The sequence below is a fragment of the Micropterus dolomieu genome, linkage group LG18, assembly GCF_021292245.1.
Source record: "Micropterus dolomieu isolate WLL.071019.BEF.003 ecotype Adirondacks linkage group LG18, ASM2129224v1, whole genome shotgun sequence".
NCBI classification, from domain to species: domain Eukaryota; kingdom Metazoa; phylum Chordata; class Actinopteri; order Centrarchiformes; family Centrarchidae; genus Micropterus; species Micropterus dolomieu.
In genome coordinates, this window is record NC_060167.1 from 4,825,083 (window position 1) to 4,841,924 (window position 16,842).

At 38.6% G+C, this 16,842-nt stretch overlaps 1 protein-coding gene across 3 annotated transcripts; it reads left to right on the forward strand.

Moving 5' to 3' along the window:
* Positions 1 to 10,578: 10,578 nt before the first annotated feature.
* Positions 10,579 to 13,574, forward strand: LOC123956462 (immunoglobulin superfamily member 11-like). 3 transcript variants are annotated; one of them, XM_046028666.1, is made up of 5 exons: positions 10,579 to 10,937; positions 11,940 to 12,251; positions 12,365 to 12,456; positions 12,596 to 12,661; positions 12,932 to 13,574. In XM_046028666.1, exons 1-5 carry the CDS (start codon positions 10,838 to 10,840, stop codon positions 12,938 to 12,940), a joined length of 579 nt encoding a protein of 192 aa, XP_045884622.1. In that variant the 5' UTR covers positions 10,579 to 10,837; the 3' UTR covers positions 12,941 to 13,574. The 3 variants fall into 3 exon arrangements, with proteins under 3 accessions (XP_045884622.1, XP_045884621.1, XP_045884620.1); XM_046028665.1 differs by lacking the exons at positions 12,365 to 12,456; positions 12,596 to 12,661 and having other exon boundaries at positions 10,579 to 10,774; positions 10,853 to 10,937; XM_046028664.1 differs by lacking the exons at positions 12,365 to 12,456; positions 12,596 to 12,661.
* Positions 13,575 to 16,842: the final 3,268 nt, after the last annotated feature.

Consider the following 16,842-nt stretch of genomic DNA (forward strand, 5'->3'; position numbering starts at 1 on the left):
GACTGTTTAAAACCTCTGATATAAAGGAATGCAGAATAAGGCAACGCGCAGTTACAAGCAAATGCATCAGAGACAATCTATGTTCCTATTTGTCCTCTCCAGAACAGACACACTCCTCCTCCCCCTTCTCCACACTGAGGGGTCAGATGTCAAAGGTCAGTTACAGCACAGTGTTCCCACAGCTGCTTGCGATTCAGTACTTCACTCAAGGACACTTCAGCGGCACACAGGGTGCTTGACCTGGCGCTCGGTCTCATTAATCACTACACTATCTGCAGCTTCAGAAAAACAAGGTTGCCAACACAGTGAACACGAGCACCTTGTAAAAAATGTAACCTCAAATAAGCAGCTCTTTAAGCTACCAGATAAAGAAAACAGAGTAAAATCACAGTTTACGCCTACAAATCTCCACAAAGCGCCCACTGAAAACATGCTTCCCTTTATGTACAGATTTAATATGCACACATGTAACACACAGCAGTAGCATTTTACTCAGAGACTCAATGAATGTAAAAATTAATACTGCAATGCAGGAGGTGGCACCATCGCAGCAGTGTCATGCAATATCACACGATCCACATGTGTAAACAGTCACGTGATTTCGCCTTGCAAACACTATTGTATAAACATTCCTGCTTTTTTTTTATTATTATTTTTATTGTCTTAAACGTGAATTAATGTATATTTAACGAGATAATGCGATATTTCACTTAGGTGGGATATTTTTTGGGGCCAAAGCAGACGTGTCCAAACGCTCATTAGCATCAACGTCCACTGACTGAGGAATCTGTCACCATGGTAACTTGTTTTAAAGGGGCAACATGTGAACTGAGGCCTTTATTGACCCTCCACTGGTTAATTGAATCCATAAAAAAATCCAGAATATAAACTACTGTTATGTAAATATTAGGAGCTGATGCATCTGGATAAACAGCTGGTGGCTCTACTTTCGTCGCTGCCGTTAAACCATCACAGAAGAAGAGGACACAATGAAGGGAAACACATGTTAATGTGAGGAAGGTTTCGTCCTCCTCCTCACACACATCTGATGTTTTCAGCTCTTCACCAGATGCTTCTTATACGTCATCATTTATTCACTAAGTCCAGTTTCCACGATGCATTTTTTTTTATCTATACAACAACTCTTCCACCTCAGCCAAGAGTAAAAAGATTTGAGATATTTCGACTTTAAAAAAAGATGTGCATGAAAAAGAAGTGTAGGGGAAGCCACTTAATGAGGTTTGGAAATCCTGCTTTGTTTCAGATAAGTCTTCAGTATGCAGGCAAAATGTGATAAATCCTGGGTTAATGCAGGTATTGTTCTCAGGAAACTGGACAAGAATTCCCAGAAAATCAATTCCCAGCATTCAACCCTAAACCGGATATCCTATGATGTTTTGGGGTACAGTAATCATTCAGGTCAGTCTTCACTGTTCTCTGATAATGATTTATGGGTACGTTGTTGCCCCTTTAACTTGTTAACAATATTTATTATCCCAGATTACAGTGTGAACTCATCTGCTCCTGTGTCACGGTGAATGTCAATAACACTATCTGAAAATATTTAACTAAATGTGCTGTTAAATATGCTGTAATATTTCCGAAAGCTATAACAGGAAAGTGACAGACGCCCCGGGGCAGCTGAATGTTCATGAATTTAATTGTATATAAAAAAAGAAAGAATCTATTCTATCCAGGTGAAATATCGCTTTAAGTAACCAGAATGAAATGATACTTGTTAAAGTCTATGAAATGTATAAGAAGAATGAAAAAAATATTACGTGGCCTGAGAAAGGAGTTGTGTGTCCGTTTGTGATGATGTGAATCTTTTGCAATCAATAAATGACAATGAAAGTAACAATTAGCACATTAAAGGGATTCATGTCACTTGTACTTAAAGTTGTTTTCTAACTTTCATTAGTTAGTTGAGCTAACTCAGCTGGTGGGAATGTTTATCGGTCACAGAGTTGTTATAAGGTTATATAATCTTCTAATTAAGAATAGTGACATATCCCTATTTAACCTATGTGAAAACCAGGGTCTATAAACTGTTATAAAGCCGATGGGGGTTGTATTATAACTTACAATGTTTTGTTTTAAAAACTGTTAATCCAGAAATGTTATTAATGACTTTAAGAGAAACTCCAGCAGCTTTTTCTTCCCATTTTTCTCTTCACATTCAGCTAAAATGCAAATGACGAAGAAACACATTAAATCCGAGTGAAAACCAGTCAAATGTCACAAACTTCTCGAAATGAATTAGATCGTTTCTTTGGTGAAAATAAGCCTTATATATCACATGATTCAGAAGTGGTCTCTGTACTTCTACTCTGTGATCAGATCACCTGCCAAACTGGATGTATGAAACTTTACTCTCAGTTGATCTGGTTCAGAGTGAAGAAACAAACATGTGGACTTGAAAGCTTCTGCAGCGCCTGTTGAGTTCTTTCCTTACAGAGTTGTTATATAAGATGTGGGAATGTCTCTAAGCCAAGGATGACGTTTGAAGGTTTTCACACCACAAAGAATCTAAATATTTGTAGTTACTATTGAAATCAGTTCCACAAAGTTCATTTCTGTATTTAAACCAGTGATGAATATTCTGTTGCAGATGTGTTATCTTGTACTGTTTTCGCTCCTGATAACAGATCAATCAAAGTCTAACAATGGTTAAGTGGTTGTAACTGCACAGACTGCTGATTTGCTCAGTGGTGTATTTTGTGAAGAGCACAGTTACTTGTGTACAGTGAATAACTGTAGTGTGTTGTAGAAATTATCATAATCTGACATGTTTATTTGTGACAATTATTCATCATCATTTTATAAATCTTTAAAATCCCACTCCTCTTAAAACATTCCTCTTAAAACCATCTCATGTGAAGTCAAATAAGGATGAATGTGAAGAGCTAAATGTTGTGTAACTGAATTGAGGAAATACTATATATCGTCACTCTAGAAATTGTTCCAACACACAGACACACACACATATATACAGTATATATGAACTTTTACCTGATCATTTAGAGAAACAGGTCCATCTCTTATGTTTGATCCCCACTCACAGTGACGTAAACGCTGCTTTGTGTGCTTCAGGAGGCCGTTGAATCTGCATGTTATTTATGTGTGACGCCGTAAAGGTCCGATGCCTTGTTCCTGTACATACTGAGGAGCTGTGTACTGTATGTAACGATGATGATGCTGATTTTTAAGTATGATTTTGTTAACGTGACCAATAAAATTTCTGTTGTTGTTTTTAAATCCAGTGTGTCTGACTGCTCTCTGGTTATTTTCTCTCTTCAACATCAGCAGACTCTGATTTGCATTTAAGCAGGTGAGGAAAAACATCTTGAGCTGCAGCTGTGGTCAGTAACCGCGGCAGCAGGGCAGCCTGGGGGTTGGTGTAACCATCTGGTCACAGAGGGGTCGCAGGTTCAATACCTCCATCAGTGATGTCACCAGTCGAAGTGTTTCTGGGTTGAACCGTGTGAAGATCTGTACCTGCAGACTGCTTGTAAGTGGCTTTGATAAACAGAGAAGCAACATTTAAATCACATAATATGCATATGCTTTTATTTGTATTTTTCCATCAGAATTTCACAAAATCTCTTTGTTTATTCAGGTGTCACTAAAATGAATCCATGTTTCTGTTATGGCACTAAAGACAAACGCAGAGCTTTGAGCAAAATGCTAACAAATGCATGCTAACATGCTAATGTTGCTCGGTTAAACGGGCAGAGCGAGAACATATCCGGGGTTTTGACTGAACTTGGCTAGATGCTTTTGAATTGGAACAGTGCGACTGATGACATTTCACTTCCACAAGAACACAAGTACAGACAAGAACGCAGAATGAAAAACAGCTTAAGTTCACTATCTTAGTTTAACCTGTTAGCACGCAAACATTTTTTAATTGCTAAACACAAAGTACAGCCAATGTCATTTGTTTTGAGAATATTTTGTCATTAATCAAAGTATTCAACTAATTGAAATTCTGATCTGTTGATGGCACAACAGAAGAAGTATCTCTGAAATGATTGCAGTTCATCCTGCGGGGAACATGAATGTACAAAAATTAATGGCAATCGAATAGTTGCTGAGATATTTCAGTCTGGACCAAAGTGGTGGTCTGACCTACTGACTGGTAAAAACAAAAATAGATGCTCTCAATTCTATGTTAGTGCAGCTGCTTTTCATGTTTCCTCAACATTCAACAATAAACAAGATTGCAGGCAGGACTAAGTAGTAGGACAAGAAAACAGAATGAGAACCATCACAAAATCTTCACAAGAATAAACAAGGCAAAACAGTAGAACTCAAGACACGGAACTAAAACAAGACCAAAATCCTTTATTATTATTATTAAAACATTAATATAATTACCTTGAAATATTGAACATGTAACACTGAGTTATTTAACGGCTGTAAAAGCCAGGAGAACTTACACTTTCAGCATTAGCTTGTGGACTTTCTGTAATTCCCTTTTATATTCCTTCCTCATGAGGCTTTTATTTCAGCATTAGTGTAAATTTAACCCACACTGAGAGTCGAGTGATGTCATTGTGTAGACTTCCTGTCACTGACCCCAAACACGTCACCCCTCTGGTGTCTCTGTGTCACATGTCGTTACCGTCTCTCCAGAGAGCCTCCAAGAGATTCATTACCTTCATCTGGCGCTACCTTAGTCTCCGTGTGTGTGTGTGTGTGTGTGTGTGTGTGTGTGTGTGTGTGTGAATGACCACAAGGTTCTGTGTGTTACAGTATTTTCAGTGCTCAGTGTGTTTTTGTAAAAAAAAAAATTGTGTAGAAATGTCTGTGTGAGAGTCAGTGTCTCCAGTTTTATCCATAACAAAATTAAAGTGTGTTTGAGGATAACAATAATCCAGCTGGGCCTAACACACCAACACATACACACATACACACACACACATACACACACACACAAATACAGCTGGAGGATAATACAGGTAGTCCTCTATCCATCTGTCAATCCATCTGTCAGTCTTTTCTTTATTCCCTTTTCTCTTTTAGTGTTGGGCTCTGCCACACTGTCATTCTCCAGTTTTCTCTTTTTTATTCTTTACTTTCTCTTTTACTTTTTCTTTTGTCATCTGGAGCTGAAGGTTCAGTTGCTGCACCCTTTTAAAGTCTTGCAACACCCCATGTACATTTTAACATGGTGTGTTAGGATACGAACACGTTGAAACACAGATATCAAAATTACGACATTTTAGAAAGCTGAATTGAGGATGCTTGTTTCTATTGATGCCATTCAACACTGCAGCTATCATCAGGCCACAAACTGGTTTTGTACCACTTACATTTCATCAGCTTCTTCAAATGTGGATGTACGGCACATTTCCTTTTTCAGAATAACCAGGACTGTATGAAAATGAAAAAAACATTCAGAATAGATGGTTGATTATATATTAACATGTAGCCTAGAGTTACAAAATGCATTTTTATCAAATTGTGATGTTGTTGGTTTACCCTGTAATGCTGTCCTAATTTTCACTTTTCCACCAGTGTTGGCTAACAACTAACAAAAAGTCAATAGGATAGCATTGTCCACTCTTTTTCTTTTACCTCCCGGGTCAGGGTTGTTGTAAATTTCCCAAAAAGAACATCTTTGGATTTCTTTGCAGATGTCATCGACACAGTAACATTTGAAACTCTTAGCAAAGGACCCTTCTGTTGGAGGCGCTGATGCATTCTGCAAAGTTCAAGTCCTTGATTGCAGAGGTTTTAAAAGATGAATGTATATACATTTAAATAAGCAGGCATTCCAATGGTGTATTTTATCTGCATGATGATGTTAATGTAGGCCTACTGGATTTTATAGTGTGCAATGTTTATACTGTACTGTATGTCTGTACTGTCAGATTTGCTGTCCTGCTGCCTTTCTTGGACACAGCGCTATTTAAAAAGAGATTTTATCTTAACGGGTCCTCCCTGGTTAAATAATGGTTAAATAAAAAATAAACAAAACATCTCTAACTCTTCTGTCAACTCAAGTGCCGATCGTGTTTTTTTCTCCAGGTTTTGTCTGTTTCAATGAGAAAAAACCAACGGACACAAAGTTGTTTGAGAGAAGCGTACCGTCGGTTGGTTGGTAGATAACAAAGTTGATAAAAAATGTTGGATCGAGTATTTAGGATTTCCAAGCCTGAGAAAAGATCAAATAAAATAGGATTCCTAAGGTGTTTAAGGATTTGCTTCTCTAATACCAAATTGGGGAAAAACAGACTTCTCTTATCTCAACTTAAAACTTCAGAGAAGAAGTTTCAGCAGTAATATGGCCGCTGAACACCATCGCAACCACAAAGCAACAAATCCTATTGGCCCAAATATGAACCAACTCTGATTATAAGACAATAAATTCAAAGTTCAGCTTTATTGTCATTGTACAAAGTGGTATTGCACGATGAAAAGCAGTTGTAGCCCCTTCCACTCTACACACACACAAAATGTATAAACAAATATTCAAATATTTTAAATAAGAATGGAATAGAACAATAAAATATTAGTATTTAAAAATAGCACTAAAGTTAGAAATTACAGTTTTGACGAAGATTTGCATATACAAATACATACATATTTGTAAATATGAACACATATACACATGAAAATAGAGTATTTACAATATCTACAAAATCAGTGTAAGTTAACACCTGCAGTCAGAAACTCCCTTAGATTTTAATTTGCTAACTAAACACTATAATAGACTTGCGACATTAAGGCTAGTAAATGTCTGGTCTTTGAATTTAACACAACCCCATATTTTCAAACACAAGTTCCATGAAAAAAGGAAAATAAATCCAACCAATACATTACTAACCAAAACCAAACAGTGTCTGCAAAACTATAGCAACACCTAGTAATGCCTTTACAATTATAGCCCTTTACATGTGATCAGGTTTTCATCCTGGTACTTAAAGAGCACATGTATGCAGATGTGCATGTAATACTTTGACATAGGCTACTACAATAACCTTTAAATGTGTGTGTAGATTTTTTAAAAATGTCTTTCTTGCTTTTTCTTCTTCAGCTTTATAAAGTCTCCGCCTCATTATTATTGCTGTCAGATTTGAATTTTAAACAACTGCCTGCATGTCACTCTTTTTCTTTATCTCTTTTTATCTCCCTCCCTCTTATCACATTTCTTTTATTAATTATTTCTCTCTCTGCCGTCTTTCTTTAATAAGTGCGGCTGGCCTGGTGTCAAAGAAATTCACAGTCAGAATGACTCATGGTTGTCGCAGAATAATGTTTTCAAAAAGAGACATCTCTTTGTACCCACAAAGGAAAATCAGTTGCAACCATCTGCTGAAAGTAAAATATGTTTGCTCCTACAGACAGGTAAGCATGCCTCTGTCAGAACCGCTAATTAAATTGAACAAGAAACATCTGTGAGTGTTATTTACATCCCCGTCTCTCCCACTCACCTCTCATTTCCACCTTCATCTTCTGCCTCTCATTTATCTCCCAAACAAGTAATAAAAAAGATCTGGGATTGTTTATGTGTCCATATAAATTCAAATTGTCTTGTGCATCACAGTGACCTGGAGCAGAAAAAGTTGTTAATGAATGAAGCACCAGCTCGGTTCAGCAGCTGAGGCAGGGGAAGCCGCCGTGCTGACTCCCTAAAGAGATGGGAGCTTGTTGAGGCAGAAATTAACAAACAGAACCAAGAGTCAGAAACAATTTAAGAGAAAGCACACAGCAAATTAACATTTTTGTCTGCAAGTTTAAAAAGAATAGCTGTGAGCGAAATAGTACATAGTCTGAATTTTAATGAGTCTAACTAATGAAGCACAAAACACGTAGAGAGGGCTCGGAGAGGAGGAAGAGATCAGATTTGATGTGATCAGATAAGATGTTCTTGCCGCTTAGCTGAAAAGCCAAATGTTCCAAAATCACGGAGATGCAGTGAACTGTGGCTTCAGAGTTAAATACTTCAAACCAAACCAGCACAGTATTGTCGTACTGATTTGTAGGATTTTTTTTGTAGCCATGAAAGTGGCAGGTATGGTCGGTGTTGGTCGTGACGCCACTTTGGCCCAGGCTGAATTAGATGTCATGAATGTTTGTCCAAACTTTCAATTCACCCAAAGGAGGAATTCTAATGACTTTGGTGACCCTCTGACTTTTCCTCTAGTGTCACAACGAGATTCACATTTCTGGATTCAGGTGAAATGAAACAACTGTTGGAAAGATTGAAGTGAAATTTGGTTCAGATATTCATGTTCCCCTCAAGATGAATTTTAATAACTTTGGTGATCCTCGAACTTTTCTTCTAGCAAAGTTGTTTTTCCAGTACATTTTTATGACCAAATACCAGAGACTGTATAAAAGATGGATGTAATCTCCGTGATGTCACCAATAGGTTTCTGAAGAGGAGCTCTGGGTGGCTCCGGGCTTCGTCAGCTTGGTATTCGGTGTTAAAAAGGCAGCAGTGCGCTCGCGTACACAACAGTGTGTTCAAGGCACCACCGTTTCCGATGAAATAAACATTTTGCTACGTTTTGTCGGCGCTGAACTCCGCCCTGGTGGCTGAACCATCTGCTTGCTACCTGAGAGGGCACCCACCTGTCACTCAAGGTGGCCACATCCTTATTAATTACGTAAAACTATAAGCCTTAATGTAATTTAAACAGGTTGTAAACAGCTTTATTTTTGCTGTAAAGTTGGGCATTTTATTAACATGGGAGTCTACGGAGATTCTCTCACATTTGGAACCAGCCTCCAGTGATGAATTTGATGAACTACAGTTTTTGGCACTTCTGTGCTGGCTTCATTTTCGAGCACCGGAGTTGCCGCTTGCCAAATAACTGGGAAATGATTGACATTCCCATCAGCCTGAGCTGTATTTTAAGTTTAGTGCTAATTAGCAAATGTTAGTATGCTAACGTACTCAACTACAATGGTGAACTTGGTAAACATCAGCATGTTGGAGTTACTCAAAGCCCTGCTGTACCTCAGTACAACCTCTGAGAGCTGCTACCATGGCTGTAGTCTTGTTTATGGAAAAGCAGAGTGGATTTATATATCTATATCAGTGTCTGCTGGTCTCATGATGATCACCTCTGAGAGTTTAACCACCTTGTAATAAGTGTGCTGCCTCCCTGTTTTCAGACTCTGTGTGCCATTTCTTCCTGCTGCGTAGCATCTGAGAGGACGCACCACTGTGACTGCAGATCATCAACTACCTGTGGTGTCTGCTACTATATTTACCTCTCAGTACTCCCTGGGACAAGATAAAGAAATGGAAATGGCTGTTTGTCACCTATCTGCAAGGGGAATAACAGCTTGTTGAGCTGAAAGTAATGAGCAGAGAGATAAAAAAAATAAACTAGAAAGAAAAACAGAGGTATTTAGGAGGAAGGGACCGAAAAATAAAGGCTCTAAAAACAGATATTTGAGGACAGACATCAAAGTAATTTGGTTAAAGGGGAAAGTTAACAGCAGTCTTCTGTGGCTTTTGTGTGAGTGAGTGAAGAAGGAAAAAAAAGGAGAATAAAAGAAACTGTAGAGAATTAAGGTCAATGTCAGAGAGAGAAAAGGGAGAAGGAGTTAAAGGACAGCACAAGATCAGAGAACATGAGGAAGAAAATAAATGATTCAACCATAGAGGGGAAAAAAGGAGAAAGTGAATGAAGACAAGAAGATAACAGACAGAGGATGAATAACATTAGAGGAACATTAGAGAATAGAGGGACAAAAGGGAAAGAGGAGGAGAAGAGAGGAGGCACAAAATGAAATGGAGGAGGAGAGAAGATAGATGTACGTGGAGAAAAGAGGTAGAAGAAAAGATGCAACTTGGATGGAGGATGAGAGGACGATATACGAGAAAATGACATAAAGGAGAAGGGAGGAAAGAAAAAGTGTGAGAAAACAGAGGTGGTGAGGGAGACAAGAAAGATGGAGCAAAGACTAAAGATGGTGTTATGTCCCCGCTCGCTGGGGGTAAAGGAGACATAAACATGAACCAGATGTTCTTGGTAAAGTGGAAATGTTATTTATTAAACAGAGGGGAAACAAACAAAAGGTCAGAACAGAAATTGGGCAAACTGGGTGCTGCGTAAACCGAAGAACAAAATATAACCAAAAGAGACCCCTTCTAAACAAGGGACTAATAACTACAAACAAAAGGAAAACCAAAAACCTCTCTCAGTCGTGGCTTTAATCAGAAACACAGGGAGCGCAGCACCCCTAAACCTTTAGTGTGGCTAACAAATAACTAACAAGGAGTAATGATATTAATAATAAGCTGAAACCCTGGCCCAATTCTGCAGACCAAACAAAATACAAATCACTTTTTTTAAACAAGGTGCTTGCAGGCAGCTCAGTGATTGGAGGAGGGTTGTTGCGCCGCTCCAATCGGGGATCTCTGATGTGGGAGGCGGGATCAGCCAGACCTTTCTGGGAACCAGCCAATCCCCAGCCGGAAACCTCACAGCCTCATTAGCATACAGTGAAAAATAGCAGCAACAGTGAAATACATGGACGGCTGTCCTCGGTAGCTGTAACAAGGGAGAAGGTAAAAGTGACAGAGGAGAAAAGAGGTGGAAGGAGCACATTTAAGGGAGATGGAGAGAAAAAATGAAGAACAGAAAGAGATGCAGATGAAGGAGAAAAGACAGAGACTAAGGAAAAGAGAGATGAACATGGAAGAGGAGAAATAGCAGCTGAACTCTGCCAAGTCTCTATATACAGTCTATGATTTTATTTACCTTTTATTGTGAAGGGTCAAGCCGGAAGTGCTGACGTTTCAGCTGTAGGTGACACATTCAGAAATCGTTAAGTGTCCCGTTAGTTCCGCTACAGTGAAGTTAAAGTGATGTTTAATCTTCAGGTGACTTCAACAACTATGCAGCTTCTTGCTCTCGCGTGTCTCTGTCTCCTGACTCGGTCTGGAACAACGTTTGCTGATGAACACGGTAAGAAAACTTCAGACTGATAGTCAGCATCCTGATTACTGATGATTATAGTTTTATGGTTTCCCAAATCTGCAGGAGCCGAAGTTCGGGCGTTGTCGAGCGTTAAAGAGAAACTCTACTGTTTGTTGACTCTTTTTATTGAGTAGGAAATGAGAATAATAAGAGTCATAAAAAGTTGTTCCTCTGGCTTAATTTCTTTCTCACATCTTTAACTCATGATCATGTTCAGAAAACAAAGAGGATTAGATTGACAAAGCACCGTCTGAATACCTGTTCAGACCTTTGTGAATGTTGTGATCATTGTTTCCTCAGTCAGGATCTATTTTAGCAGCTCGTTTTGGGGGATGTAAGATTGATCTATAATTTTGCTTCTTCCTTAAGGAAGGTCTGCTCAGCTGTTAAGGAGAGTGAGTGAAATCACTCAGGTTTCAACTACAAATCAACGTTGAAACTTGGGTTTGTGTGAACGGGATGTTTTGTATGTGTGGACAGAGATATTTATGTGTAGTTCAGAGGTTTGTTGTTGTTGTCTTTTTACGTACTAGACTTAGAAATAATTATGTACTGAAATAAGTTCTGTTTGTTTGACTTATAGTTCAGTGTTTTCTTCATCACTCTCTCTCGTTTCTTCTTCCTTCTTATCAGTGTGCTGAGTGTGCAGGCAGAGACAGTCTGATTAACTGAGTCAGTGCTGATGTTCGTCAACACCTGGGAAAAAGAGAGAGTTAAATGTTATTAATTAGACTGCTCTTAAGTTTCTGCTAAAAGACTATTGTGTGAAAAATAAGGATTAAAAGGAATAAACACAAAAGATAACAGCTCCAGTAAAAATATATAAATATGGTAAGAATGCAAACGAGCAATTATCAGGAGGACAAAGTGCTCGACATGGTCAAAGAACAAGAACAGTTTCTTCTTATGAGCTGAAACAGCTTTCTATATGTCTGTTTTAACTTAATACAGTTTAATCATACAGATTTAATACATGTTTTTATCTTCCAGAGCCAGTGACCATCAAAGTGAATAAAATGAGTGATGTTATTTTACCCTGTTCCCTCGGCACCAACGAGGACATCGAGTCAAAACTCTTTGTTTGGAAGAAAAGTGGGCAGAAGGCCGTGTTCTACTATGATGAACATGATGGGTTTGGTTTAGGACGGTTCAAAGGTCGCGTCTCGCATTTTCCAGATGGACTAAAATACGGCAACGCCTCCATCATCATCAGAAACACAAAGTTGTCTGACAGTGGAAACTACATCTGTGATTTTCCACGTCTTCAGCCAAGACAAAAATTCCACATTCAGCTTGTTGTTGGTGAGTGTTTTCATTAAAGAGTTAAAGGTGGCCGCTCATTGACTGGTTTAAGAGTCCCGTGGACTTTTGTCAAGTAGTCAGAATAAACATCTGGCAGGTCCTCGTCCCCACAGCGATGCAGAAACATCTGGAGTGTTTACCAGGCTTCATGATTATGAAGGTTATGATGAAATCTGTGTTCCTGCTATCTGAGTGTAGTTCAGAGGTTTGTGGTTATTGATTTTTTTTCTTACACAACTTAGAAATCATAATAAACTGAAATATTGTAAGTTAAAACTTTTATTTCTGTGTTTTCTTCATTGCTCTCTCTTCGTTTCCTCTTTCTTCTTCTTCCTTGTTATTAGTGTGCTGAATGTGCAGACCGTTGGATTGATCGAGTCATCATCACCTGGGAAAAAGAGAGAGAGAGAGTTAAATGTTATTATTAATGAGCTCTTAAGTTTGTAATAAAGAAGTTCTGTGGTAAAAATAAGGTTGAGAAAAAAGAAATCTAAAAGAAAAAAGGATTGATAAAATGTAACAATGTTAAATGTAAACAAGTAGAAATATCTGAAGGACAAAGTGTTCGGCAAAGTCAAAGCAAAAGAAAAGTTTATTGTGATAGCATGAGTTGATTTGTTGTTCTAAACCTAATTAAATTAACTGTAAACATACTGATTAATTCTGTTTTTATCTTCCAGAGCCACTGATCCTCAAAGTGAAAAAAGGGAGAGATGTTGTTTTACCCTGTTCCCTCAGTAGCAAGGAGAACATTGAGTTCAAACGCTTTGACTGGAAGAAAGATGGTCAGAAGAAGGTCTTCCTGTATGATGTAGGAACTCATTACAATAACGGTCGTGCAGGTCAAGCATGGCAGTTCAAAGGTCGCGTCTCACATTTTCCAGATGAACTGAAGTACGGCAACGCCTCCATCACCATCAGAAATACAAAGGTGATTGACAGTGGAGTCTACACCTGTGATTTTCCTGATCTTCAGCCAAGTCAAATAATCAACATTCAGCTTGTTGTTGTTGTTGTTGGTGGTGAGTGCTTTCATTAAACCGCTCGTTAACTGATGTGACTGGGAAACTGGTTATAAACCACTTTACCAATCACCTCTGCACCTATTTAGATACAGCAGGTATTGTCACCTGGTGGCCTGCGGGCAATATTCTGCCCGCCAAAGCTTCCCATCCGGCCTGCAAAATGTGGCTACAGATGAAAGTATTGCAACAATTATATCTTTACAGTATTAGGAAGTGTGCATCTGTGGGGAAATTCCTGGTAAAATGTATTTTATTAATTAAATGTAATTGTATTAAGTTACCGCTAATGCAAACTGAACATTTCCTACAGATGATGCTTCACAATAAAAGCATTGAACTGGCAAAACATGAGTTGACTTTTATTATGAAGTGTTTTAAAGTAAATGCAATGTGCACCTTGACAGCGGACCAGTTTGAAATATTGCAGGGAATAATAAAACAGTTAGGTGCAGATGAAGAGCTGCAGGCAACAGGCTGCACACCTCCACCTTTTTTACATCAGTATTTTGGACACTGGGTGGCAGGAAGTGGTAGGCAGGTAGGGGGGAGCACTCACTATTCTCACCTGACCACAGCCCAGAATAGACACTACAACTGGAAACAATAGATTTGGAAACCAACCGGTATGTTCATCTATTTGTGAAACTATTTACTACTGCAATAAACAACAAACCTCAACTGCATAATGACTGGAAAATCTGTGGCGTCAGCTTTAAACTTCACTTCTGCATCTGTAAAATGGCAATGGAAAAAAGGATGTTGGAAAACAAGGCAATAGGTAAAGCTTGAAGAAAACATGCCATTACAGTCAGAGCTTGAAAAAAAACAAAACAAATTATTGCCTGACAATAGTATGTTTAGCTGCCCCAGATTTCTGGGAACAGCCTCCTTGGCGGGTCTCCTATTGAAGTAGGCTATCTAGTATCTACTTTGTAGTTATCATTATGGATTTAACATGGTTTTTAGGAGTATGTTTGCACCAGCTAATACAAATATTCATTTTGTGAAAGTGCAAATATTAAACAATAAAATGCTAATTTAGCCTAAATAATTCTTTTTTTGAAAGTCTGGCCCCCACAGTGTCTATTTAGAAAGTTTCTGGCCCTTGAATAAATCTAGTTGGTACCCCTGTCACACAGGAACACACACACCTGTCCCCAGTCAGGCCTTTTCACTCACACAGATGAATCAGAAATGTTGTTGTTGTCGTGCATTAAAGTAACTTGCCTTGTTGTTGAAAGTAGCTGTACAGATAAATTTGCCTTTAAACTCGGGGCTCTACACGTCATAATTCACTGACAGTCTGAGAATCCTGTGTTGAGTTTCCCTCTGAGGAAAATTACTGTTATCTGTTACATGCAGCACTTCAAATATGAACACAGCAGTTCAATTACACCGAGAGCAGATGATGAGTGTTTTTAGTCGAATTCACCTTTGTGGATGTGTTTAACGGAAATGTTTTATTTGAGTGTGATTCATTAAGGTAGCATTGCCTGCAAGTGTGCATACGCACAACAGGTCTCTATTTTCAGCACAGGTACTCTCGTACACTTTCAGTAGAGATTCTAAGCACTGCTTTATAAATGAGATGCACATGAGACAACAAACACACCATAGGCTTGGTTTGGTTTCATATAGTTCATTTGGTCTACATAAGTCACACAAATTACATGAATAAATGATGCTTTGTTTGTGATCACAGATTTGTTTAGTAAAGCTGATTATAATGTTCCATTTATGTTGAAAATGGTATATTGCAGGACTGTTGTATTAGACTGCATTAGTTTTTGCCAAGTGTACCTAATAAACTGAACACTGTGTTTGCTGTTGCTGACTGATATTTAATTAATTTCCTGTATGTTGATGTTTCTAACTGATGATGAACTTGTATCGTGTCATTTCCTGCAGAGCTGAATCACTTCTGTCCAAACGTTTGAATAAAACATTAACAATGTCAAACCGTATGTTGTGGCTGTTTTTGATGTTTCTGTCTGTTCAAACTCTGAGAAAAGAAACTAAAGTGATTTTACTGTGTTGGACCGATTCTAACATGATCAATATTTTACTACAGTTGTTTTTTAAACAAGAGACAGTGATGTTATTTTACCCTGTTCCCTCAGCACCAAGCAGAACATTATGTACAAGCTCTTTGACTGGAAGAAAGACGGTCAGAAGGAGGTTTTCATGTTTGATGCAGGCTTTCATTACAATAACGGCCGTCCAGGTCAAGATGAGCAGTTCAAAGGTCGCGTCTCACATTTTGAAGATGAAGTACGGCAACGCCTCTATAATCATCAGAAATAGGAAGGTGGCTGACAGTGGAAACTACACCTGTGACTTTCCACAGCTGCAGCCAAGACAAATATTCCACATTCAGCTTGTTGTTGGTGAGTGTTTTCATTAAACAGTTTAAGATGGCCGCTCATTGACTGATGTGACTGGTTTAAGAGTCTCAGATGGACTTTTGTCAAGTAGTCAGAATAAACATCTGGCAGGGCCTCGTCCGCACAGAGCTGCAGCCACATCTGGAGAGATTACCTCTCTATCAGACAGGCTTCGTGTTTACACATTGTCGACAAGGTTACTCTGCACAATGACATTTCAGCCGTCTGAATTCTGTTCAAGAAACAGGGAAACACATTTCAGACTGTTTTCCGCAGTATCACCTGTCTGCCAAGTTTATAATATTTCACAAGCACTCTAACATGTGTTTTGTTTTGCCTTTTAGATCGTGTCTCAAAGGACAGATCATATGAAAACATCCCAGGTGAGTCCTGATATTCAATTCAATTCAAGTAATTTCAATTCAGTAAACTTTATTGATCCCCGTAGAAGAATTCAGTTTTAGTCCGCCAGTCGTTAAAAACATGTAGAAGCCCTGTCAGTGGCAACATATAAGAATTTGGGCACCAGAGCAAAGCAGCAAATACTCCAGTCACAATAAATACAGAGGTTTACAATGCTAGGCCCATGTCTAGTTGTCGTCATCAGCAATATTTAAAAGCTTGATGGCAGAAGGAATAAAAGAAGGCCAGACGAATTAGTTTTTCTTTGGAGGGGTGAGGTAACGCTGTCCAGAGGGCAATAATTAAAATTCCTGACTAAGAATTTGACTGTGATGACCTGTCTAGCCTTCTGGACCACCCGTTTTTTCTATAGGGAGCTCAGGTCTGTCAGCTGAACTCCAATAATTTTGGAGTAGATATTAACTGCTGAGGCTATTCTTGTCCTTCACAGACAATCCATTAAACCTCTAAGATACTCTGGGAAACATTAAAAGAATTTAGCTTCCGCATGATATGATTTTGATAATGTCACTCTCTACCTCTGACGTGCTGTGAGTCAAAAACACTTTGAATCGCTGTGTGGAACAGATTGAGGTCATTCTTCTATGTGGTTCTTCAGCACATCTGTCACATGTGAAGCCTTTTCACTCACACTGATCATATATCAAAAGCAACAAAATATGTCCTGCTGTAACAACTATCAGAAATGTTGTTGGTGTTATTAAGGCTTACACTGAGCTTCGGTTTCTCTCTGCTCCTGTATTCTTTCTCTTTAACACA